A 23,387-nucleotide genomic window follows, 5' to 3' on the forward strand; every position below is an offset into this window, starting at 1 on the left:
ATGTCATTTTGGAAGCCAGAAGGCCTAGTACTAGAAAATCTTATGCTGATAAATGGAAGAGATTCTGTCCTTGGAACCAAGCACAAGGAACAGACAGCAAAGCCCAATACTCCTCAGATTTTACAATATTTGACTGAGATGCTTGACAAGGGCCTATCTTTTTCTTCAATAAAAATCCATGCCTCTGCCATCTCGGCTCATTACAACACTGAGCTTCCCCTCTTTTCTCATCCTCTGCTTAAACAGTATCTTGGAGGGGCCAAAATTTTAAGGCCTCCCAGAAGATCACAAACTCCTGCTTGGGACCTCAATTTTGTGCTGGAAAAACTCACCCTGCCTCCTTTTGAACCAGTAGCTACTGTGGATATAAAATTTCTATCTTTGAAAACAGCTTTTCTCTTGGCAGTCACTTCAGCAAGAAGGGTTTCAGAACTACAGGTTCTCATGGTTGTGGAGCCTTATATTACATTTTACCCGGACAGGGTGTCCCTCAGGACCAATCCGTCTTTTATGCCTAAGGTGGTATCCAGTGTGGCTCTTAACCAGACAATTCACCTGCCAACTTTTTACCCAAATCCACAGAACAAGGGGGAGTGGATTCTACATTCATTGGACGTGCACAGACAACTAAGATTCTACTTACTTAAACAGGACCAAATCTCTAAGAAAGTCTGAGCAACTACTGGTAACATTTGCTGCAGGGTCAGAGGGGAAGGCTGTATCAAAGCAGACTATTTCTAAGTGGGTAAGCCACTGCATTCATTTCTGCTACCTGCACCATGGTAAAACCTGTACCCAAGGGGATTAGATCTCATTCCACCAGGGCTGACTCTACCTCAGCAGCTTTTCTGAGAGGGGTTCCAACCAAAGACATTCTAGAAGCTGCTACTTGGAGCTCTGTTCATACCATCACAAAGCATTATCATTTGCCTCTCTTCTCCAAATCCAGAGCAGGCTTTACCACTGCAGTTCTGCAGTGCCTTATAGCCACTCCTAATGCGGTTTAGTTCCATCCTCCCATCCATAGCTTTGGGATTCTACCCAAATGTAATGACTGCAACAGTGAAACACAAAGAACATAGTACAGTTGTGTACACTTAACCATAAATGTAGATGTTCGAGTGTATTCACTGTTGCAGTCCGGGTTACCCACCCACCCACCATCCCCCTTTCTGTACTTTTTCTTTCCTTCACTATACACAAAAGCCTTTGTGGTGTATTTGCTTTTAGATGAAGGTAAAGTTTATGTTGCTAAAAGTGCATTTACATATATATTTCTGTTTATTTATATATATATATTTGCTCCCCATTTGGGGGACACCTGACATCTGGGGCAAGAAAAACTGAATAAAATGGCATAGGCTGCATATTTTATACCCCCTGATGACCTGACGTCATGGAAAAGGAGACAGCAACCGACGCAGGATCCAAGAATTTGTTATTCAGGCCAACTGAGGGCAACCTGCCAGCAGATTACCCAAATGTAATGACTGCAACAGTGAATACACTTGAACATCTACATTTATGGTAAGTGTACACAACTGTACTTTTCTGGTGTCATTCTAAGAGGATCCAGTATCTGCCTGAGATGACATGATCGACAGACCTCGATGCTTCCCCAGAGATGGCCTGCACCTGTCACCCCAGGGATTCCGGATACTGGCCAAGGCTCTTGCCACCCCTATAGTGCCTTTTTTAGGCAATGTCCTGAAGACCAAATTACCACCATAACAGCTTCAAGCAAACGAAATCTGTGGGTTATGCTACTCAACGCTAGAAGTCTAAATCTCAAAATGCACTCACTCGAAGCACTCCTTAAAATGTAGAGCATCGACATCTGTGCAGTGACTGAGACCTGGTTCAAGGCTCCGGAGAGCACCCCAGCACTACCAGGCTATAATTCATACCACACCTTTCGGCCCCTAAACCTAGACTGAAGCACTAAAGGTGGTGGTATCTCCATATTCGTAAAGGATATACACACCTCCAGACTAGTAGCCCAACATAATGCATCAGTGATACTAACACTGGGTAAAACTGCAATCCAGGTTGTAGCCTGCTATAGATCCCCACCATGTCCGAAGACTTCCACTCCACATTCCTAAACACACTGGAAAATATTAGGGTACAAGCCAATACCTTTATACTGGGAGACTTTAACTACCCCTTCGTTAACTGGGAAAATTACTCATGTACCAACACACTTGCGCAAAGTTTTCTGGAATTCATTAATTACAATGCCCTGGACCAACTCATTCTTACCCCCACCAGGGGTAGAAACATCCTTGACCTGGTCATTACTAACATGGGTGACTGTTGCTCTACACCATTAATCAACTCCTCCCTGGTCAGATCTGACCACAAGCGAATCACCATGGATATCCACATCCCACCCTCACCACCCCCCAAAAATAAACCACCGTAAATAACTTTGCCAAAGCCAATTTTGGGCTTCTAAAAACAGAGGTGGCTAACTTCATGATAACCATGTAAGTGGAAAATAGGTGTATGACTGCTGAATCATACACCAATCCACTGTATGAGCACATACACAAGTGCATGGAACTGGCCATACCAGACAGAACTAAGATGCTCTCTTCCAAAAAAAGGAAGCCAATCTGTTGGTCCCCCACCATAAACAAACTCTACAACAGAAGGAAAAAACTGTTCCAGAAAAGGGAGAATTCCCAAGACTGGCAAAACTCCCTTGTTAGCCTCAGCAAAAAACTGAGATCCATTATCAAATCCTCTAAAACTAGCTACGAAAACAAAATTGCTGAAGATTCTAAAGACAACCACAAGGCATTCTATAGTTATTTCAAGAATCTACATGGCAATACTTAGATCTGCTCTGAGTTACAGCACAATGGCAATACAGATACAGAAACAACTGATAACTGCCAACATATTGGCCGACAGGTTCAGTGCGAACTTTACCCCCCTTTCACTCCCTAAAGGACCTATCACAATACCTGAGGAATGCCATGTCCTCATTATCACAGCTACACAGGTAAAAACCACACTATCCAAAGCCAAGAGTACAGCTTCCATGGGACATGATAATATCCCTGGCTGTGTTCTACATGAATTACAAAGTGAATTGGCACCACACCGGAGTACTCTATTTAATCACAGCCTCATGTCAGGCTTTGTTCCTACCGAATGGCGCACTGATACGGTCATCCCACTTCACAAAGTGGGAGCGACTACAGACCCTGGGAACTACCACCCCATTAGTCTGACGAGTCTGATATCTAAGGCTATGGAGTGCCTCTTCATGGACCTTATAAATAAGGACATAGGGAATCTCCAAACTCTGGACCCCACTCAGTTTGGGTGTGTGAAAAGTATATCCAGCTGATAGACTTCTTTGAGTGTCACCAGAGCTGTGGATGAGGGCAAGGCAGTTCACACAGCCTACCTAGATCTTGCCAAGGCCTTCGACACCATCCCTCACTCAGGAATCATAGATAGACTCACTAAACTAGGCATAAGCCCCAATGTCATAAGATAGGCTGCCAACGGGCTCACTAATAGAATCCACACTGTGAAAGTAACAGACTCCAAATCTGACTACTGCCCAGTTGCAAGTGGTGTCCCACAGGGATCGGTCCTAGGTCCTCTCCTGTTTGGCATCTACTTGTCTGAAGTTCAAGTCAACACAAAGGACTCTGGCTGACCATGTTTGCAGATGATTGCAAACTGGGAGCCATTATTGATTCTCCAACTGATGTAGACATTCTACAAAAAGGCCTCACTGACACCAATGACTGATGCCAGAACCATGGCCTTAAGCTCAATGCCAAAAAGTGCATTTTCATTCCCTTTGGGAAAAATTCGGTGCGCGTGAACTACCACATGGTAGCCCACTAAACACAGAAGGTGTGATAAGATACCTGGGGACACAGGTTGACAGCAACCTCTCCTTTGATAACCACATTGCCACTGTAGTCAGAAAGTCCTTTTATGTGGCACATCTCATTACAAAAGGATGTTCTTCGTGAAATTAACTCAAAGGTTTAAGCCAAACGAGTGTGATTCCAACGTTGTTACTCATCATGCAAATATTGGTAGTGATAGTTCACTAGTCGATGTAATTTATGGGGGGAACTGTTCTAATTTGTTGTGCGACCAAATGGGCAATATGAACGTATCATGTAGCAGGGCATACATTTTTAAGAATAAGATTAATGGAATCACTGACATTTTTCATTCATGTGATACAGAATTAATGAATTTAAGTACATATACAGTAGATGAAGGGCCCAATATTCAGGATGCAAATGTAAAAGGTGTAAAATCAAGCGAGGATGGATATATACACTTAGAAGCCTGTAATTCTAGCGATTGTGACATAATAAATATTAGTCCATATTTGGTAGGTGAGGACATTAATGTTCAAGTAAAAACTATAAAGGATAATGTGTCAGGGGAAACAGTGAACAATGACTCAAATGTTCTTAATACGTCTGTTCATAGTGAAACAATGCAAACGGAGAATGTTGATGTTTTATATTTAAATCTGGTAGAAACACCTTCACATATAGAAAAGGATTTAATGGACAGAAACATAAATAATGATTCTGATATAGTGAATTTTTACGAAGAAATAGCTCAGGGGAACAGTATCTCTGTTATTTCGGTACAGAGTGAGGGTGTGTTAAGTAACCCTAAAGTAATTTACAATTGTAGCAAAGACTTTAAAGTGTATAATTACTCAAACATGGAAATTGGTACAAAACATGCAAACTTTTTTTCTAAAGGATTTAATTTTGTACCAAGTAGAAGGGGGAATATTGTTAACTCACTTATTGATTTAAAATTATTTACTCGTAAAATGAATCTAAAATTTAACATTGAAATGGATCCCAGTGATATTGGGTATGTAAGAGATGGAAGGTTTTTGAAAAAACATAGTGTATTTAACCCCTGTATGAATCACTCAGTTTCTATTTTTGAAGGTTTATGTGAAAATGACTTTAGGGAACACTATCGATACGGAGAGCATTTAGATAAAGGTAATTTAACCAGGGAAGAAATAGATATTCTAATTATTAAAAGCAAAAACAGTATACGTATTATGAAACCCGATAAGGGCAATGGTGTAGTGGTCACAAACAAGTATGATTATAATAGTATTATGATGTCTATGTTATTACAAGATAACTATAGTGAAGTTAGCCTTAATGAAATACACATAGCATATCAGAAGATAGATATGGCCTTGGATGACATGTTATACCAAGGAGAGGTAACTGAGAGTGAGTACCAATTTATGTTAAATCAGTACCCTGTAGTGAGTGCCATATTTGGTATACCAAAAATTCACAAGGGTCTTAACAATGTGAAATTTAGACCTATAGTGGACGGAAAACGTAGCAAAGTTAGCTTTGTTAGTCAGTTTTTGGATGAGAAATTAAAGAAAGGCTTAGGAGTGACACCCTACTTAGTAAAGGATTCATGGCACTTTTTGGAAAGTATAAAGCATTGTATCATACCTAAGGACTTTTATTTCGTTACCATAGATGTATGTAACCTTTTTAGTGTGATTCCACACGATACAGGATTGGAATGGTTAGAGGAACAACTAGGTGTAACTGGGGTCTATGAACAGGACGAAATCAATACATATGTTAGATTAATGGACATAGTATTAAGGAACAACTACTTGTATTTTGATGGCCTTTACTTCAAACAGTCTTTTGGCGTAGCTATGGGGGCAGCTTGTGCCCCCACATACGCCAATTATATTATGGCCCATTGGGAAAGAAAGTATGTACATACAAATGAATACAGTCCATTTATCCATTTGTATTTAAGATTTTTGGACGATATTTTTATAATTTGGACTGGAGAAAAACTTATATTGGACAATTTCCTTGATTATATTAACAACACAATTTGGTTCTTAAAGTTTACACATCAGGTTAATACTCACAAGATAGATTATTTGGATGTGAGTTTAACATATGATGAACAAGAAGGCAAGGTTAGATCGAACATTTTTAGAAAGTCCACCTTTTCCAACTCTTACCTTCATTTTGATAGTTGGCACCCACCACATCAAAAAAAAGCCATAGTAAAAGGGCAGATGGTAAGGGTTGCACGTATGGTAAGTGATAAAGTAGAATTTGAGAAGGAATTAGACTTTGTCACAAAAATGTTTTTAAACAGAGGTTACCCTAACACACTGTGTTCAGATCTTAAAAATGAGATTATATTTAAAAGAAGTAACAAGGTAATAGTTCCAATAATTACATCTAATTTAGACCAATTTGGGTATGTCACTGGTAACAGGGAAGCAAACACCTATGGGAGTGATACTATTTTGTATATTCTAAACTATAACATGGATTCCGAGTTTATTGTGAATATAGTTATGAAATATTGGGAGACATTTCATAAAAATAAGGTGGAACCGAAGATTTTTGCATACAAGCCTAAGTTTGTATATAGGAAAGATTTGTCATTAAAGGATATTTTTGAGAGAAGTATGGCGGACACAACGCCCACTAGTTATAAGAACAAGGGGAATTACAAGTGTGGTGGATGCACTACTTGTAAATATATATATATATCAGGACACACACTTTCTATTAATGAAAGTGACATACATATAAATGGTCATTTTGATTGCTACAGCAAAAATTTAGTGTACGTTGCAATGTGTGATTCGTGCAGGGCGTTTTATGTGGGCAAAACCTGTAGAAGGTTTAGGGATAGAATAAAAGAACATATTCTTGATATAAAACATCAAAAACCCACAAATGCCCTGGCAAGACATGTTATGACCAATGAAGGACATAACTTTAAATTTTGTGTGGTCCAACAGGTAGGTTTTGACCTACAAGGAAGAACAACACAGTACCATTTAGATACGAGTGAGCTTATGTGGCAGCTTAGGCTTGATGCAAACCATTATCCAGGTTTAAATGAGTGTCTTTCAATTAAACCTTGGCTTAGGTTAAAAAACCTTCAGAATATTTAGTTGATTTGATTAGGTATTTTGAGTGTAAGGACCAGCATGTAGTACAATAATTATATATATTTTTTGTATATTTGGATATGGGTATACAACAGCATCAGCTGTATATCCTTTAGATATACAAATATGACATATTTTGAATGCTTAGTAAATATTATATAGAACCCATATATTATTACATAAGAAAGAATTTTTATTATATAAGGAAATTAAGATTTAGTGTACAATGGGTACAGTGTTGAATTATGTTGGTATACACACACCTTTACAGTCTTAGATATTAAGGGCAAATCAATTTAAAATTACAACAGTGTAACATCTAAGAACAGAATAGGGATGTTGTATACATTTTTAGAGAAAATGTTTTTTTTTTTTTAATGGGGAAGGGGGTTCAATTGTGGTAGTACCTTTTTAAACAGAATTGACAGAGTTTAATTGTTTAATTAGTTTTACCTGTTTGTATATATATAGGCAGTACCTTTTCACCAATCTGATGAAGTCATTTCCTTGGGACGAAACCTAGGTCATTGGTGAATTTGGTGCTACTGTGTTGGAGTGTTCATTGTTCAGTGCGTCTGGATTAAACCTGCTTTTTACAACCTTTGGCAGCTTGTACTTGTTCTTCCTATTTTTATTGAAGATGTTCTTCGTGTTTCACTGTTGCAGTCATTACACTTGGGTTATCCTGCTGGCAGGCTACCCTCAGTCGGCCTGAATTCCAAAGTCTAGGTCCGGCGTCGGTTTCTGTCGCCTCTTCCCTGACGTCAGTGTGCCAAGGGTATAAAAGATGCAGCTAACGTCATTTTCTTCAGTCTTTCTTGCCGTGCGGTGCCCGAAGCATAAGCAGTTCGCAAGTGCCGGTCGACCGACTCCTGAGATTTTCGTGTTCGAATTTCAGATCCGAAGTCTTCATTAAAAGCTAAGTACCCCGTTGGGGAAACTTTTTTCTTGCTCCAGACCGATGTCAGAAAAAGTTAATAATTGTATTTCTTGTGGGAAGCAAATACCTCATAAGGACTTTCATTCTTACTGTATTCCTTGCCTAGGCCCTGACCACGGCGTTGCTAGTTGTCGTTTTTTTGCTAGATTTAACCAACGCACTATTAAGCATCGGTACGATTTTGCATTACACTATTTTGGCAGAAGATTTCATTATACAATGTCATCAGATAACCATCCGACTACTGGAATTCACAAGAAACACAAAGAAAAAGAAAAGGACAGGCATCTGAGGTCCAAAACCAACAACGAGGCTTCTTCTAAGCCAGTCGCCAGTTCTCAGTGAGGCGCCTTCGCAGCTCCTGACGCCCGCTACTTTAGACCCGCAGGCCGCTACCGACTCCCACATGGAGTCGCTTAGGCCACTGGAGGCTCAAGGTATTGGTCCTTCAGAGACTATTCCCTCAGATGGGTCCGGAGCCGCTGAGCAGGCATCGGCTTCTGAGGGTGTTTTCAGACCAACTCAATTATACATTAAAACGACTTCAGCTTCAAAGGCAAATTCTAAAGCACCCTTAAAGACAAAAAAACAAGTACAACAGCCTCGTGGACAGGCCTCCATGCCCAAAAAACAGATGCTCAAAATGGCTGAAGACTTAATTACTTTGATCAGGTGTTCCCATCCCCCTCCTGATAAATGGCCTAGGCAAGAGACAGAATATGAATTTTCAGATCAGGTTTTCATTTCATCTGATTCCTCTTCTGATCAGGAATACTCTCTTCCTCCCTATGAGGATTCTGATGCTGAAGAATCTATCCCTTCAGCCTCTCCTCCTGAGGCTTACTCTTTTAGGGAAACCTTGCATACCATGAGGGAGCATTTCCACTGGGAGAGCCAAGATTTTTCAGAATCTAAGAAAAGGCTCAGAGACTTCCTTTTACTACCTCAACATAGGCCCCTATCTATTCCACCTGTGTTAGACATTGTTGATGATGTATTTTCAGAGTCCAGTCTGACCCCTGACTCCTTACCTCCAGCTCCTGTTAAGCTGGACAGGTACTACAGGGTTCCTGACTCTCATAAATTCCTTTTCAAAAACCCTGCTGCTGACCCAAAAACTATCTCTCAGGGTCCCAAAGGGGTCAAAGCTTCCACTGCAGAAAACCCTACCCCCTCTGACAGGGATTCTAGGGCATTGGACAGATGGGGAAAAAAGAGTTACACTTCCGCTACCTTGGCTGTAAGGGCTTTAAATTGTCAGTTTCTTATGCTCAAATATCAACAATATATTATGTAACTGCTTAAACAGAAAATGTTGACAAATTCTGAATGTGCAGAAAACTAAGAAATTCAGGATTTATTGCATGCAGCTGAACAAGTAGGAAAGTATACTTTGCAATGTGGTTTTGATTCTTTGGAGGCCTCCTGCAGAGCCGCTGTTACGGGTTCTGTCATCAGGAGGCATGCTTGGTTAAAGGAACAAAGTCTGCCTGATCATGTCAAAGCAAAATTATTAGATGCCCCATTACAGCATGATACTTTGTTTGGTGTTAAAGCAGAAGAGGTGTTAAAGAAAATGGAGGACAAAGCTAAATCTATGCAAACGGTTAAGGATTTCTTACAGGTTCAGCCTCCAAGATTTAGCAGACACTGGCCTACAAAGAATTGGTCCTTTCCAGTGTCAGATACAGATGCCCAAGAGGCAGATCCCAGCCCCAAGGTTCATACATGTCTAAACAATGGGGTGCTTCTACCTCCAAAAGTGGAGAAGACAAATCACAGCCATACAGGAAACAGTCCCAATGACTTCCCCCTGCCTGCACCAAGCACTTATCTTCTGGCAGCACCTTTAGGGGGAAAACTAGCACTTTTTTCTCAAAACTGGCACATAATAACCCAGGAGAAATGGTCCTAGACGTAGTGTCACAGGGCTACAAGTTTCACTTCCATACTCTGCCAAGGACAAACTGTTGGCCAGACCTGCCAAAACATCAATGGGCAGAGGCACAAAAGCAAGTTTCATCCCTCATGGACACGAGGGCCATTCAACAAGTACCAGAGCAAGAGCAGGAACAAGGATTTTATTCAAGACTGTTCTTGGTACCAAGAAAGGACAAGACCTGGAGACCAGTACTGGACCTATCTATTCAAAAATCATTTCTGGATATACCAAAATTCAAAATGTTGACTCTACAGCAACTTCTGCCCATGCTGGACAAGAAGGCTTGGCTTGTGACTTTAGACCTAAAAGAGGCATACCTGCATGTCCCAATCAGACAAACATGCAGAAGATACCTCAGATTCAAAGCTGGCTCAATGCATTACCAATTCTCTGCACTGCCCTTTGGCTTATCTACTGCGCTCAGGGTCTTCACAAAGTGCCTGGCACCAGTGATTGCATTCTGCAGACAAAGAGGAATACAAATATATCCTTACTTGGACGACTGCCTCATTCAAGCAGAGAACAAGGACATTCTACTACAGCATCTGGCATTTGTAAAGAGATTTCTAACAGGCCTAGGGTACACAGTCAGCAAAAAGAAATCAAAACTAGTACCCCCTCAAGAGAAAATATTCCTGGGTGAAAGCTTAAATACAGCTGCCCAGACGGCTTGTCTCACGCCAGACAAACAAAGGCAACTGACTACCTATTTCAACCTGTTGACAACAAAGGCCCAGTTATCTGCAAGAAAAATTCTGCAGGCTTTGGGCTTCATGGCATCCTGCATTCCACTAATTCCATATGCGAGACTGCATATGAGGAAACGTCAGTGGTACCTAGAAAGTGTTTGGACTCAACATTGCCACAGCCTGGAAACAATAATTACCCTCATTCCCTGCCTGCAACAGGAGTTTCATTATTGGGCGAAGGCTTGTCATCAGAACAAGGGATAGCCATTCACTTTACCCCCAGCCAGGCAGACATTAACAATGGATGCATCAGATAATGCCTGGGGGCCCACATGACAGGAAGATGTATTCAAGGCACATGGTCCGTAAACTAAATGCACCTACATATCAATCAAAAAGAGATGCTAGCTGTTCAGTATGCCCTGACAGCCTTCAAAGACCTACTTCATCCGGGACAGCTACTGATAAAGACAGACAACACCACGGTCATGTGGTATATAAACAAGCAAGGAGGCACTCATTCTTACCCCCTTTGCAGACTAGCCATGACTTTATGGGACACAGCATTGACTTACCAAGTACATCTGCAGGTACAATTCCTGCCAGGAAAGATAAATACTCTGGCAGATGAACTAAGCAGAAACCTCATGGATCCCCACGAGTGGAAATTGGATCCACAAGTCTTCAGCATGATAACAAGGAAATGGGGATGCCCGGATATAGATCTGTTTGCCTCTCCTCACAACTAACAACTAAAAAGATTCTGCACAAGGACTTATCACAGACAAGCATGGAAAGTGGACACCCTATTTTCAGCTGGAAAAGCTTAGCAGTATATGCCTTTCCTCCACTGCCTCTCCTCCCCAAGGTACTCTTAAAGGTCAGACAAGAGAAGCCAAATATGATTCTGATTGCCCCAGACTGGCCCCCCATCAGCACTCGTATCCAATCCTAAGGAACTTGTCTCAATGCCCGGCTTGGACCTTGCCTCAAATACCTTATCTACTATCCCGACAAAACAATCAGATCCTGCACAGCCAACTAAAGACCTTAAATCTGGCAGCATGGCAGATAATGTAGTGATACAAAACGCAACCCTCACTAAAGCTGTAATGGATGTCATTTTGGAGGCCAGAAGGCCCAGTACCAGAAAATCTTATGCTGGAAAATGGAAGAGATTCTGTGCTTGGAACCAGGCACAAGGAATTGACACAGCTGTACCAAATATTCCTCAGATTTTGCAATACTTAACTGAGATGCTGGACAAAGGCCTATCCTTTTCATTAATTAAAATTCATGCCTCTGCCATTTCGGCTCATTACAATACAGAGCCACCAATCTTTTCTCATCCCTTGTTAAGGCAGTACCTCAGAGGAGCCAAAAACTTAAGGCCTTCAAGGAGATCACCAATACCAGCATGGGACCTCAATTGTGTTTTGGAAAAACTTACCCTGCCTCCTTTTGAGCCAGCTGCTACAGCTGATATAAAGTTTTTATCTTGGAAAACAGCTCTGCTCCTAGCAATAACCTCTCAAGATGAGTCTCAGAGCTACAGGCACTCATGGCTGTGGAACCTTTTATCATTTTTTATCCAGACACGGTTTCTCTGAGGACAAACCCGACATTTATGCCTAAGGTAGTGTCCAGTGTGGCCCTTAACCAAACTATTCATCTGCCTACTTTTTATCCAAACCCACAGAATAAGGGGGGGGGAGAATTCTGCATTCTTTGGACATACATAGAGAGCTACGCTTCTACTTGGACAGAACCAAAGCTTTCAGAAAGACAGAACAACTACTAGTGGCATATGCTGCAGGATCACAAGGAAAGGCTATCTCAAAGCAGACTATTTCAAAGTAGATAGGCCACTGCATTCATTTCTGCTATTCACAAAATGGCAAGCCAGTGCCTAAGGGCATTAGGCCACATTCAACCAGAGCAGCAGCCACTTCAGCAGCCTTCCTCAGGGGAGTACCAACCAAAGACATTTTAGAGGCTGCTACCTGGAGTTCAGTGCACACCTTTGCAAAGCACTATCATTTACCACTCTACTCTAAATCCAGGGCAGGTTTTGCCACTGCAGTTCTGCAGGGCCTCATAGCCGCTACTAATGCTATTTAGCTCCAGCCTCCCAACCATAGCTTTGGGATTCAACCCAAGTGTAATGAATGCAACAATGAAACACGAAGAATATAGTACAGTTGTGTACACTTACCATAAATGTAGATGTTCGAGTGTATTCACTGTTGCAGTCCAGGTTACCCACCCTCCATCCCCCATATTTTTGCTGCAACTTGTCTGCACTTCTCTAATCTATACAACCTATGTGGTGTATTTGCTTGTAGATGAAGGTATTATATATTTTGGTGCATGCATGTTTTATTGGCATATTTTTAGCCTACCCTTTTGGGGGCACCTGACATCTGGGGCAAGAAAAACTGAAGAAAATGGTGTCGACTGCATCTTTTAATGCCCCTGGCGCACTGACGTCAGGGAAGAGGTGACAGCAACCAATGCCGGACCTAGACTTTGGAATTCAGGCCGACTGAGGGTAGCCTGCCAGCAGGATAACCCAAGTGTAATGACTGTAACAGTGAATACACTCGAACATCTACATTTATGGTAAGTGTACACAACTGTACTTTTCTCATCCAGGAAGAAAGAGGTCATAATCCCTCTCTACTCATCCCTCATTAGACCTATTATAGAATACAACGCCCCATTTGGTATGTACCTCACTAGAAACCTACAACAACTGGAAAGGCCACAAAAATACCTCACTAAGAGGATCTTAGGTCTTAGACACATGCCCTATATGGACAGACTCAAAAACCTCCAGATATACTTTATCTCTTATCGCCTACTTAGAGGCAATCTCTGCTTGACCTATGAAGCCATGTCTGACCCAGAGCTGCTAGATATGCTACACCTAAAGAAATCCCAATTCCTCCGTGCCACATGCTCCAGGGACCTAAACTTCATTACCACAATAAACAGAACATGCTGGAGGGATAGTTTCCTAACCCAGAGATTTCCCATACTCTGGAACAAACTTCCCATTTACATCAAGCAGAGCACTTCACTGCCCCTCTTTAAGACAAATCTTGACGAGTGGATGGGCAATAGGAAGTTCACCCCGGGGATCACTTCAGTGGCCTTGCTTGACAGGGGCACTGGGAACTAACTTTAGGTGGCATGATGCCAGGGAATGTTCTTGGGCTAGGCTTATATAGGCTCCAGGGACTTTAGCCTACTACACACCTATGAACCAGTGGACATTGTCCATCGGTGGGGTATTCTTCAGGTAGATTTTTTTTGCCTCTTCTCTGAGCAGACAACTTCCTCTTTTCTCGTCCATAGTCCCAAATCCTCTGGCTTGGAAAGTGGATGCCATGCCTTTTCCTTGGTAGGTGATGTTTATGTTTTCCTTCCCTCCCCTCCCCTTCCTCTGCTTCCAAGTCTTGCACAAGTTCAGGCAGGACTCTCCCAAAATCTTGTTAGTGACAGCCTTTTGGCCCAGATGGCATTGGTTCCCCCTTCATTCTCACTTGACCAGAGGCAGTCACCACAAGTTACCTCACCAGATGGACCTTCTCACACAAGACAAAGTGTGTTTTATCCACCCTCACCTGCCCACTCTTCATCTGATGCTGAGATGATAGGGTTCTGATCCCTTTTAGGCACCTGTTTTCTGAGGACATGTTTGGGTCCTGCAGGAGGCCCGGGAGCCCACTACCAGGAAATCACATTTGTCCAAATGGAAGAGATTTACTGTCTGGTGCCTCTCTTGCTATCAGGATCCTCTGTCTGTGGAGGTTCTTCTGGTCCTCTCTATTTGTGTGGTCTGCTCCATGCTAGCTTGGCATATTCTTCAGTTAAAACTAACCTATCACCAATTTCTGCTTGTCTGCCCTTGAGTCCTACTCTGGCCTCCAGATTTGAGGTCAAACAGTTTCTTAAAGGCATGCTTCATAGTAGGCCTCCCAGGAAGCCAATTTTGCCTTCCTGGGACCTCAGTTTTGTTCCTGAAAATTTTATTCAGGCTCCTTTTTAGCCTGCTGTTTCAGTTTCCTTACAACATTGTACTTGGAAGACTGTTTTTCTTTTGACTGTCACGTTGGCCAAAAGAGTTTCTGAGCTTCAGGCTCCCATGGCTGTTCTTCCTTTCTTTGTTTTTTCACAGGGACAGGGTATCTCTTTGTGCTAATCCTTCTTTTATGCCCAAGGTGGTCAATGAGTTGTCCCTTAATCAATCTATTCATTCGCCTTCCTATTTTCCTTCTCTGCAGTCTGCCGGTGAGAAGGTTCTTCACACCTTGGACTTGCACAGACAGCTCAGACATTATTTAGATAAAACTAAAGTTATTCACACGTTTGAGCAGCTTTTTATTTCTTTTCATCACAGGTCGTTGGGTTTAGCTGTTTCTAAGCACACCATCTCTTTCTGGATTTCTAAAGCCATTTCTTTTTGTTCCTTTCATGGCAAATGTCTTTACTCTGCAGTAAAAGCTCACTGTACCAGAGTTGTTACTTCCTCTGGTGATTTTTCAAGGGTCTGTATGCCACTTCTTCAGGCTGCTACTTGGTCTTCTGTCCATACCTTCACTAAGCATTATAAGTTGGATGGTATTTCCAGGACTACAGCTGACTTTGGCATGGCTATCCTGTATGTGTTTCTTGGGGATTCTGCAGTGCCATCCTCCTCCCAGATTTCCTGTTGAGCTTTTGTACTCTCCCTTACTAAGAGTACTGCAACAGCGATATAGAAGGATGTAGTACAATTGTTTAAAATCTTGCCATAACAGTAGATTTCCCTTCTCTTCATTATTGCAGTATTCTCTGCCTTCCTCATTCTCCCCTCAGCTGCAGCCTGTTCTCCTTGTCCTCCTGGCCAAGAGTTTCTTCTTTCTTTTTTTTTTCTCTTTCTGCATGCACATGTTCCACTGAGCCCCTTGGGACATTCTGTTCCTCCTGGTGCTTTTCATGTCTGAGTGTGTGCATCCATACATCACCTTTATGCCCTATGCCCTACACAGGTAGCATACACATTAGATACAAAAGGCTTTGGTGTACTTGCAGGATATTGGGCTATTCTTGGCAGGAGAACCCTTATGTTAGGAATACTGCAACAGTGAACATCTACTGTTATGGTAAGATTTTACACAACTGTACTTTTTCTGATCACACTTATGTGAATCAGGCACATAGTTTCTGCTACATTAGGAAGCCATGTGGTGATTACAACTAATTTGAACTGGTACTTACCTAAGCTATTTGGTTCTTTACCAATCACTCTGCATTTGACTGGCAATGCTTTTATCATGCTTCTACAAAACTATCCTGTCTGTAAGTCTGCCGTTGTGCAGAATGACATGTTGGGTGTATAGAGCTTTTGTTTCCTGGTCACAGTTTAATTGTAATTATAATTTGTCTTACTATTTGCTGCCTCCCCGCGGTTGAGTGGCCTTCGAAAGACATGCGTGAATGGGTGTGCCTTCGCTGAAGGTTGGGCATCGGGCTGGCAACTCGGCACCATAAAAATCGACTGCCAATCATTAGTGGACCTGAGTTCCACTGTGGCGACCCCTAACCGGCAAAAGCCGAAAAGACAAACAAACAACTATTTGCTGTTGTATTGTCTAGTTTAGCTTATTTAATGTCACTGTTAGGATATATAATATTTCTATTAAGTTCCATAACTAAAACATTATGATAGGTCTTGTTGGATTGCTTATGTGATATTCACTGATTAATTTGACTGTCCTAATATAACTGAAAATATGTAAAAAATTTTGTGTGAAACATGTCTATTATTATTGTGTAACTACAGGGTATTAGTTGCCTTACCAATGGTATTAGATCAGATATGTTTTGTTTGATGCACCACTGTATAGTGCCTCTCCTTCAGAAATCTGAAGTAACTAAGTTTATTAGTTGCTCAATGACCTGCATTTTACTTTTTAAGAATGTGTGTGTGTTAATGGAATTGGCATTGGCATTTTACATTTTAAGAATATATATATATATATATATATATATATATATATATATATATATTTATCTTAATTGAGAGTGAATGTGTAGCTGAGATTTCTCCCTGGTCTTTTGCTGGAAATGATTCTCTCCAGATGGATATCCCAGTAAAAAAAACATAAGCAGTCATTGTCTGGAATGCCTTTGCATGCAGGCAGCCATATGAATCACTGATGCTGCTTTTTGATGGCATTTTTCTTAGGAATGAAGACAAAGCATGCGTTACGGCACCACATGAAGCTGCATAAAGGCATCAAAGAGTACGAATGTAAGGAATGCAACCGTAAATTTGCCCAGAAAGTCAACATGCTAAAGCACTACAAAAGGCACACAGGTAAGGATGCTTGTTACAAAAGCACTTGACTGCTCTTATTTGTATTATTATTATTTTGTTAAATATTTCCTCGTATGTAAAGCATACACTCATAGCAAGTTGCGCAGAAAATTCTTTTTTTTTTGGTGCAGTGATGTAAAGCCCTGACTGACTCAGATGACCTGGAATCAGCTAGAAACCTATATGTTGGAAGAGATAATAGCGGAGGGTAGAACTGAGTATCCATTGCTGGCTCACGTTGCCTTGGGGAACGAGATAGAGTGACCTCCTTCAACTATAGGGCATGCAGCATATGATCTTGGGCCATGCACTTTGGTGTACCAAGCAAGCCAGACCACCACAGTAGCATTCTTCTAACTTGAATCAAAATGTGCAAACTCTGAGAGAAAGGCATTGCAGGCCCCACATGTCTGTGAGCTTACACGTCAGACACCAGGAAAGGGGTTCAGAGTCATAAGCAGGAAAATCCCTCATGTTTACCTGGATGGTGGTCACATTGCAATTACTAGCTCTCACTGAATCAGGTACAAATCTCAACAGAATCAGGAACAAATCCAGAAATAATCATGGACAGTCAGGGACACTTTTATAATATTAGTACTATTAACCTGATGCATTGACAAAATAAGAAAATGTGAATTAATATGCATTTCCTGAAGTAAAACAAGTCTGTAATTATTAGCATTATTTATTAAGTGTAAAGTACCACCTTTTCTCCAAACATCATCAGTTTTAGGAGGGATTAAGAGAGGCAGAGCTAAAATTTGATTAAAAATCAGGGACAGTTGAGAGGTTAGTGATGGGGGGATGGGGGGGCTGATGGCTGTCAAGTACAGAACAAGGAAGAGAAGCTATTAGAAAACATATTGCTAAGATTGTGCAGTTTGTTGTATATGTTACGTAGAAACTGTCTTATCTCATACATAATTTGCAATGGAATTACATATGGCATAAGAAGTTACCATTAAAGTAAATTTTTGATCATATCTGATCAATTAAGCAACACTTTTGAATTAAAAAATGTACCAGGAACACTTGGAAACTAGTGCAAGTGATAGCTGTCCTTTTTAGCATACCACATCTGAATCTTTGTGAGTGTCCTTATCACTCGAAGATTTCTGTGTTGGGCCCTCTCCTCTTTGGCATTTGTTTGTTAGAGTTACAATGACTACTACAGTTTTAGAAATACATGACAACGTTTTACTAGAAAGCCTGTGAAGAAAATTATAACTGTAGGAGTATGGTCCAGTGGTTACATGGTCCAAGGTGCATGTCTTGGGTATGGTATCTGTTTTAACCCTCACTGATTGGTTTTGGGCACAGTGACCAATTGTTTCTTTTTTTAGAGACTGTGAAAAACAAAATTTGACTTTAAGATGCTACCTGGTTAAGGTATCATAAACATTAGATCCAATAGCACATAAAATGTAGTAAAGGCTTGCAGTGTTTGTGATCAGTAGATGTAGAAATCCCACCCATTGCTACCAGTTATGTAACAAGCCAGCTCCATTGATGTAGAGAAAGATAAACCCTGACTATGTCCCAGGAGACCCAAATTCAAATAATTACCTTGAGCTGTTCCAGCAGCACCATGGTATGGAGGAGGAGAATGACAAGGCTTACCCTGCTTGCTTGCCATTGGGGGGGGCATGTTTTAATGACACACCGTGTTGTAGAATCCCTGGTGTAGACGGTCAGTCACACAGAGGTGCTGGTCTCTAGGGAGAGGCAGTGGTAACATGATTACATCACACGTAGGCATGGTGACCATTGCATTGGCCCATTGCATGCCAGTCCCTTGGATGCCAGTATTTGGGAGTAGATAGGGCTTAAGAGAAAAAACACATGATCCTCCTTGCAGATGACAGCAGCAGTCTCAGCATGTCAAATATCCTTAAGAAATTAACAAAACCCATAAGGGTATCACTTGGGAGAGAACAATCCATTCACTATACTGTCTGGAATTGTATGCTTAGTGGTCAAGAATGAAACTAGAGAAATAAGAAAGTGACGAATGGGTATGATCTCATTGTCTACTGTCCTGCAAGCCAATCAAGTTCTGCTGTAATCCTTCTCCAGAGGATGGCATTGCTAAAGCTGATACCTATGCTTCTGACTTCTACTCCCACTTAAATAGCTTTTTCATAAGATTGTCACTATCAACATCCCCTGTGATGGATTACCCATATAAATAAATTATATAACAAGATAAAGAAATTACTTAATGATTATACGCGGTTTCATTCTACCCACCTTAAGAGCACATTTAAGCAAACTATCAAATCGCTCAAAGCTGAATATGTACTTAAGATAGCCACTGAAGCCAAAATAACTGTATGTCTTTAACTATGTCCAGAAATTAAGAAGTGATAATGAGCAATGTTCAGATGTAGTCCATATTTTACTGTCCACTGTGACCACAGGAAGTAGCTAATATCTTAGTTGAGAAATTTATTGCAAGTTTAACTCTACTCACAATCCACAGATTTCACAGTCCCAAAAATCACATAGCAAATACTATGGAGCAAGTTCTTTCATCCCTCTTAAAAGCTAAGAACATGTCATCCATGGGTCCTGATAATGTACCAGGTTGCATGATTAACAATACAAAATGTTTCCTATATGAACCTCTCTTTAACATTGTTAGCCTGTCTAAACTAAGCATTTCCTCAGCTTATATTCCTAAAGCTGGAAAACCAGCCATTCTTTTGTTATTTTACAGGGGTGGCCCAACCGCAGATCCTGGTACCTGTAAACCCATTAATCTTACTGGCTTCAGGAATGTGTTACCTATTATGTCTTTATTCTAGGCACTGGAATCTCTCAACCCTTGACCCTTATCAGTTTGACTTTCCTGGCACAAGATCCTGCCTCTTTACTTCTTTAACCTGTTTACTTTCTGTGTAAAAGTCTCAGAAGCTAGTAAATTACAATCACACTGTATATATAGCGTATCTAGACTTGGCCAAGGCTTTTGACACTATTCCTCATAACAGGCATTAAGTGATACACTTTTGAAAGGAAAAACAAAATGGCCAGCAGTATACCACAGGGTTTAATGCTGGGCCCTCTCACATTTCAGTTATTTTTCCCAGACCTTCAACCCAGTAGTCCTGACCTATGATTGTTTAAGTTTACAGATGTTTGCAAATTAGATATTGCTATTCATTCCCATACTGACTCAGAAATGCTCCAACATAGGTTAGACTATATTAACAATTGTTGCGAGGCAAATAGTCTCAAATTAAATGTGCAAAAATGTACTGTAATTCATTTTGATAAACAAAACATTCCTCCATCATGCTGCAAGGTTTCTAGGCAACCTTGATATTTCCTTATCTTTTGACCATTATGTCTCCATGGAGGTTTAAAAATCTGTCTATGATACATCTAATTTCCATAGGCATCTCTGCTAGATCCAGAAAAGTCTTAGTTCCCCTTTACTCCTTTCTTCTCTAACCCATTATTGACATTATTGAATAAAATTCCCCTATTAGCATGTATGTAACTCTACCACTATCTCTCTCCATCAGTCCCTCAAGATACACCTGAAACTGGCTTGACTCAAACTGTTGCACAAGATCAAGTCCTAAAAGTGCCATGAAAAGCTAAAAATACTGCATTGATGCATCCTGACAATATCTCTGGATGCATCTTAAATAGCATGAAGCACAATTTAGCCACATTCTTAATAACACTGTTCAGTCTCAGCCTCCATACAAGATTAGTACTAAGCAGATGGAGAACAGCTGCAGTCATACCATGGAATTATTCATTCAGAACAAAGAGACCCTCCAAATACTGGATCTGTCTCAGTTTGGATTTAATACGGGTAGGTCATGATTCCTCTACCTGGTGGATTTTTTTGAAAATCTCAACCAAAGCAATTAATGAAGACAAAATGGTACACACCACCCACATACCTCGACCTGGCCAAAGCATTTGACGCAATTCCTACTCAGGCATAATAGAAAAATTCAATAAAATGGTGGAAAAAAACTGCTGTGTCAACTATTGGATCGCCAACTGGCTTAAAGATAGGACTCTGTTAATCAACATAGGGGAAGTAACCTCCACAAAGAGACTAGTCACCAGTGGATTCCTCCAGGGTTCTGTGCTGGGTCCTCTCCTGTTTGGCATGTACTTTTCTGAAGTAAAAGCCAATACCTGAGTGCTCTGGCTGACTACATTTTCAGATGACTACATGCTAGGAGCAGTCATTGAATCCTCAAATGACTTGGCCATCCTGCAAAAAAGGTTTGGCTCAAATAAATAACTGGTGCCAAAATTATGGACTGAAAATAAATGCCAAAAAATGCATTATTGTATCCTTTTGGAAGTTTGGAAGTAATCTATCCCAGGGAACTACTATAGTGACAATATACCCTTAGAGTGTTGACACAGTTGTTCAGGATTTGGGAACTTATGTGGGCAGTGACCTAACGTTTGACCAATATGTACCTCTACAAACATCTGCACCAACTGGAAAGACCACATAAATAACTCACAAAGAGAATCCATGGCCTCCAACACCTGTCCTATGCGGACAGGCTCTAATCAGTATCACTGCACTCAGATTGTTCTGAGGTGATCATCTGTATCTCGCCTACGAGGCAATCGATCATCTGTATCTCGCCTACAAGACAATCGATCATCTGTGTCTCACCTACAAGGCAATCTCGGACCCTGCCCTACTAGAGATGCTCCATATCCGCAAGTCTAACTCCTCACGTATTACCCACTCAAAAGGTCTGAATCTAATATGTGACATCAACAAAACCTGCTGGTGAGACAGGTTTGTCTCCCAGAGGCTGCGTCATCTCTGGAATAGACTTCCCATACACGTCAGAGTACCTCGCTGATCCTCTTCAAGCAAAACCTTGATGAGTGGATGCAAACCACAAATTTTTCCCAGGAGTTCCATCTGTGTCCCTCACTGACAGGGGTGACAAGTGCTGACTGAGGTTTCATTTTAGGATAAACTCTTGGCTAGGCTTGTAAGGGCCCCAGGGCCATTAGCCTAGTAACCTCCTATGATCCTATGAACATGTGTCTATTGTTATAAGAAATTCCTTTTATATTGCACATGGTCGACAGGCCACGATGCTTTGCCAGAGATGACCTGCACCTGTTGCCCCTGGGATTCTGGATACTGGCTAAGGCTCTTGCTGCCCCTATAGTGTTTTTTTAGGCAAGGTTCAAATGACAAACCCACCACCATAACAGGTACAGGCAAGCAAAAACTGAGGGTAATGCTACTCAACGCTAGAAGTCTAAACCTCAAAATGCACTCACTCGAGGCACTCCTTAAAATGGAGAACATCGATATCTGTGTAGTGACTGAGACCTGGTTCAAGGCTCCAGAGACCACCCCTGTATTACCAGGCTATAACTCATACCATACCTTTCGGCCATCTAACCTGGACTGGAACACCAAAGGCGGAGGTGTGTCCATATTCATTAAGGATGTCCACACCTCCAGGTTAGGTGCCCAACATAATGCATCTGAAATTATCCAAGTGCAACTAACTCTGGGCAAACCTGCATCCAAATTGTAGCTTGCTACAGATCCTCCACCATGTCCCAGGATTTCCACTCCTCTTTTCTTGATATACTGGAAAATATTAGCATTCAGCCAAACACCCTAATAATGGGAGATTTCAACTACCCCACCATTAACTGGGAAAACTGCTCATGTACAAACTCCTTCGATCAATGCTTTCTAAAATTCATAAATTCCAGTGCCCTGGATCAGCTTATTCACACCTCCACCAGGGACAACAGTATCCTAGACCTATTCATTACCAGCATGAGTGACCATTGTTCCACACCTGAAGTCAACTCCTTGTTGGTCAGATCCGGCCATAAGCTAATCACCATAATCATCCTGCCCCCACCCCCCCATTAAGGAAACCAATGTCAAAAAATTCTCCAAAACCAACTTCATGCTTCTTAAGACAGAAGTGGCAAACTTCACGACACCCATGCACTTGGACAATACAGTTATGACTGCTGACTCCTACACAAATGGACTCTATAAGCACTTACAAGAGTGCATGGATCATGCTATCCCCAACAGAACCAAGACGCTGTCCTCCAAAAAAAGGAAGCCAATCTGGTGGTCCCCTGCTATAAACAAACCCTACAACAGAAGAAACTATTGCAAAAGAAAGTAAAAACCCATGAGTGGAGGAGGTCCCTGGTCAACCTCAATAAGAAGCTGAGACCCCTCATAAAATCCTCCAAAGCTAGCTACAAAAACAAGATTGACACTAATTCCAAGGACAACCACAAAGCATTCTATAGCTCTGTCAAGAATCTCAATGGTAGTACCCAGATCTGCTCTGAGTTACAGCACAATGGCACGAAAATCACAGAACCAACTGATATTGCCAACATCCTGGCTGATTGGTTCAGTGCTAACCTTACCCTCACCCCCTAAAGGGCCCAGATCTATACTGGAA

General features: G+C 41.3%; 1 protein-coding gene across 1 annotated transcript in view; it reads left to right on the forward strand.

Annotated features, from left to right (window-relative positions):
• The window catches only part of PRDM15 (PR/SET domain 15), an 852,733-nt gene that overhangs the window by 528,875 nt on the left and 300,471 nt on the right, over positions 1-23,387 (forward strand). The window contains exon 19 of the mRNA XM_044071950.1: positions 16,792-16,923. Coding sequence (XP_043927885.1) covers positions 16,792-16,923 — 132 coding nt within the window. The remainder of the gene's footprint in view (positions 1-16,791; positions 16,924-23,387) is intronic.

This window comes from Protopterus annectens, chromosome 5.part0, assembly GCF_019279795.1.
Source record: "Protopterus annectens isolate FY-2018-M chromosome 5.part0, PAN1.0, whole genome shotgun sequence".
Classification (NCBI taxonomy): domain Eukaryota; kingdom Metazoa; phylum Chordata; order Ceratodontiformes; family Protopteridae; genus Protopterus; species Protopterus annectens.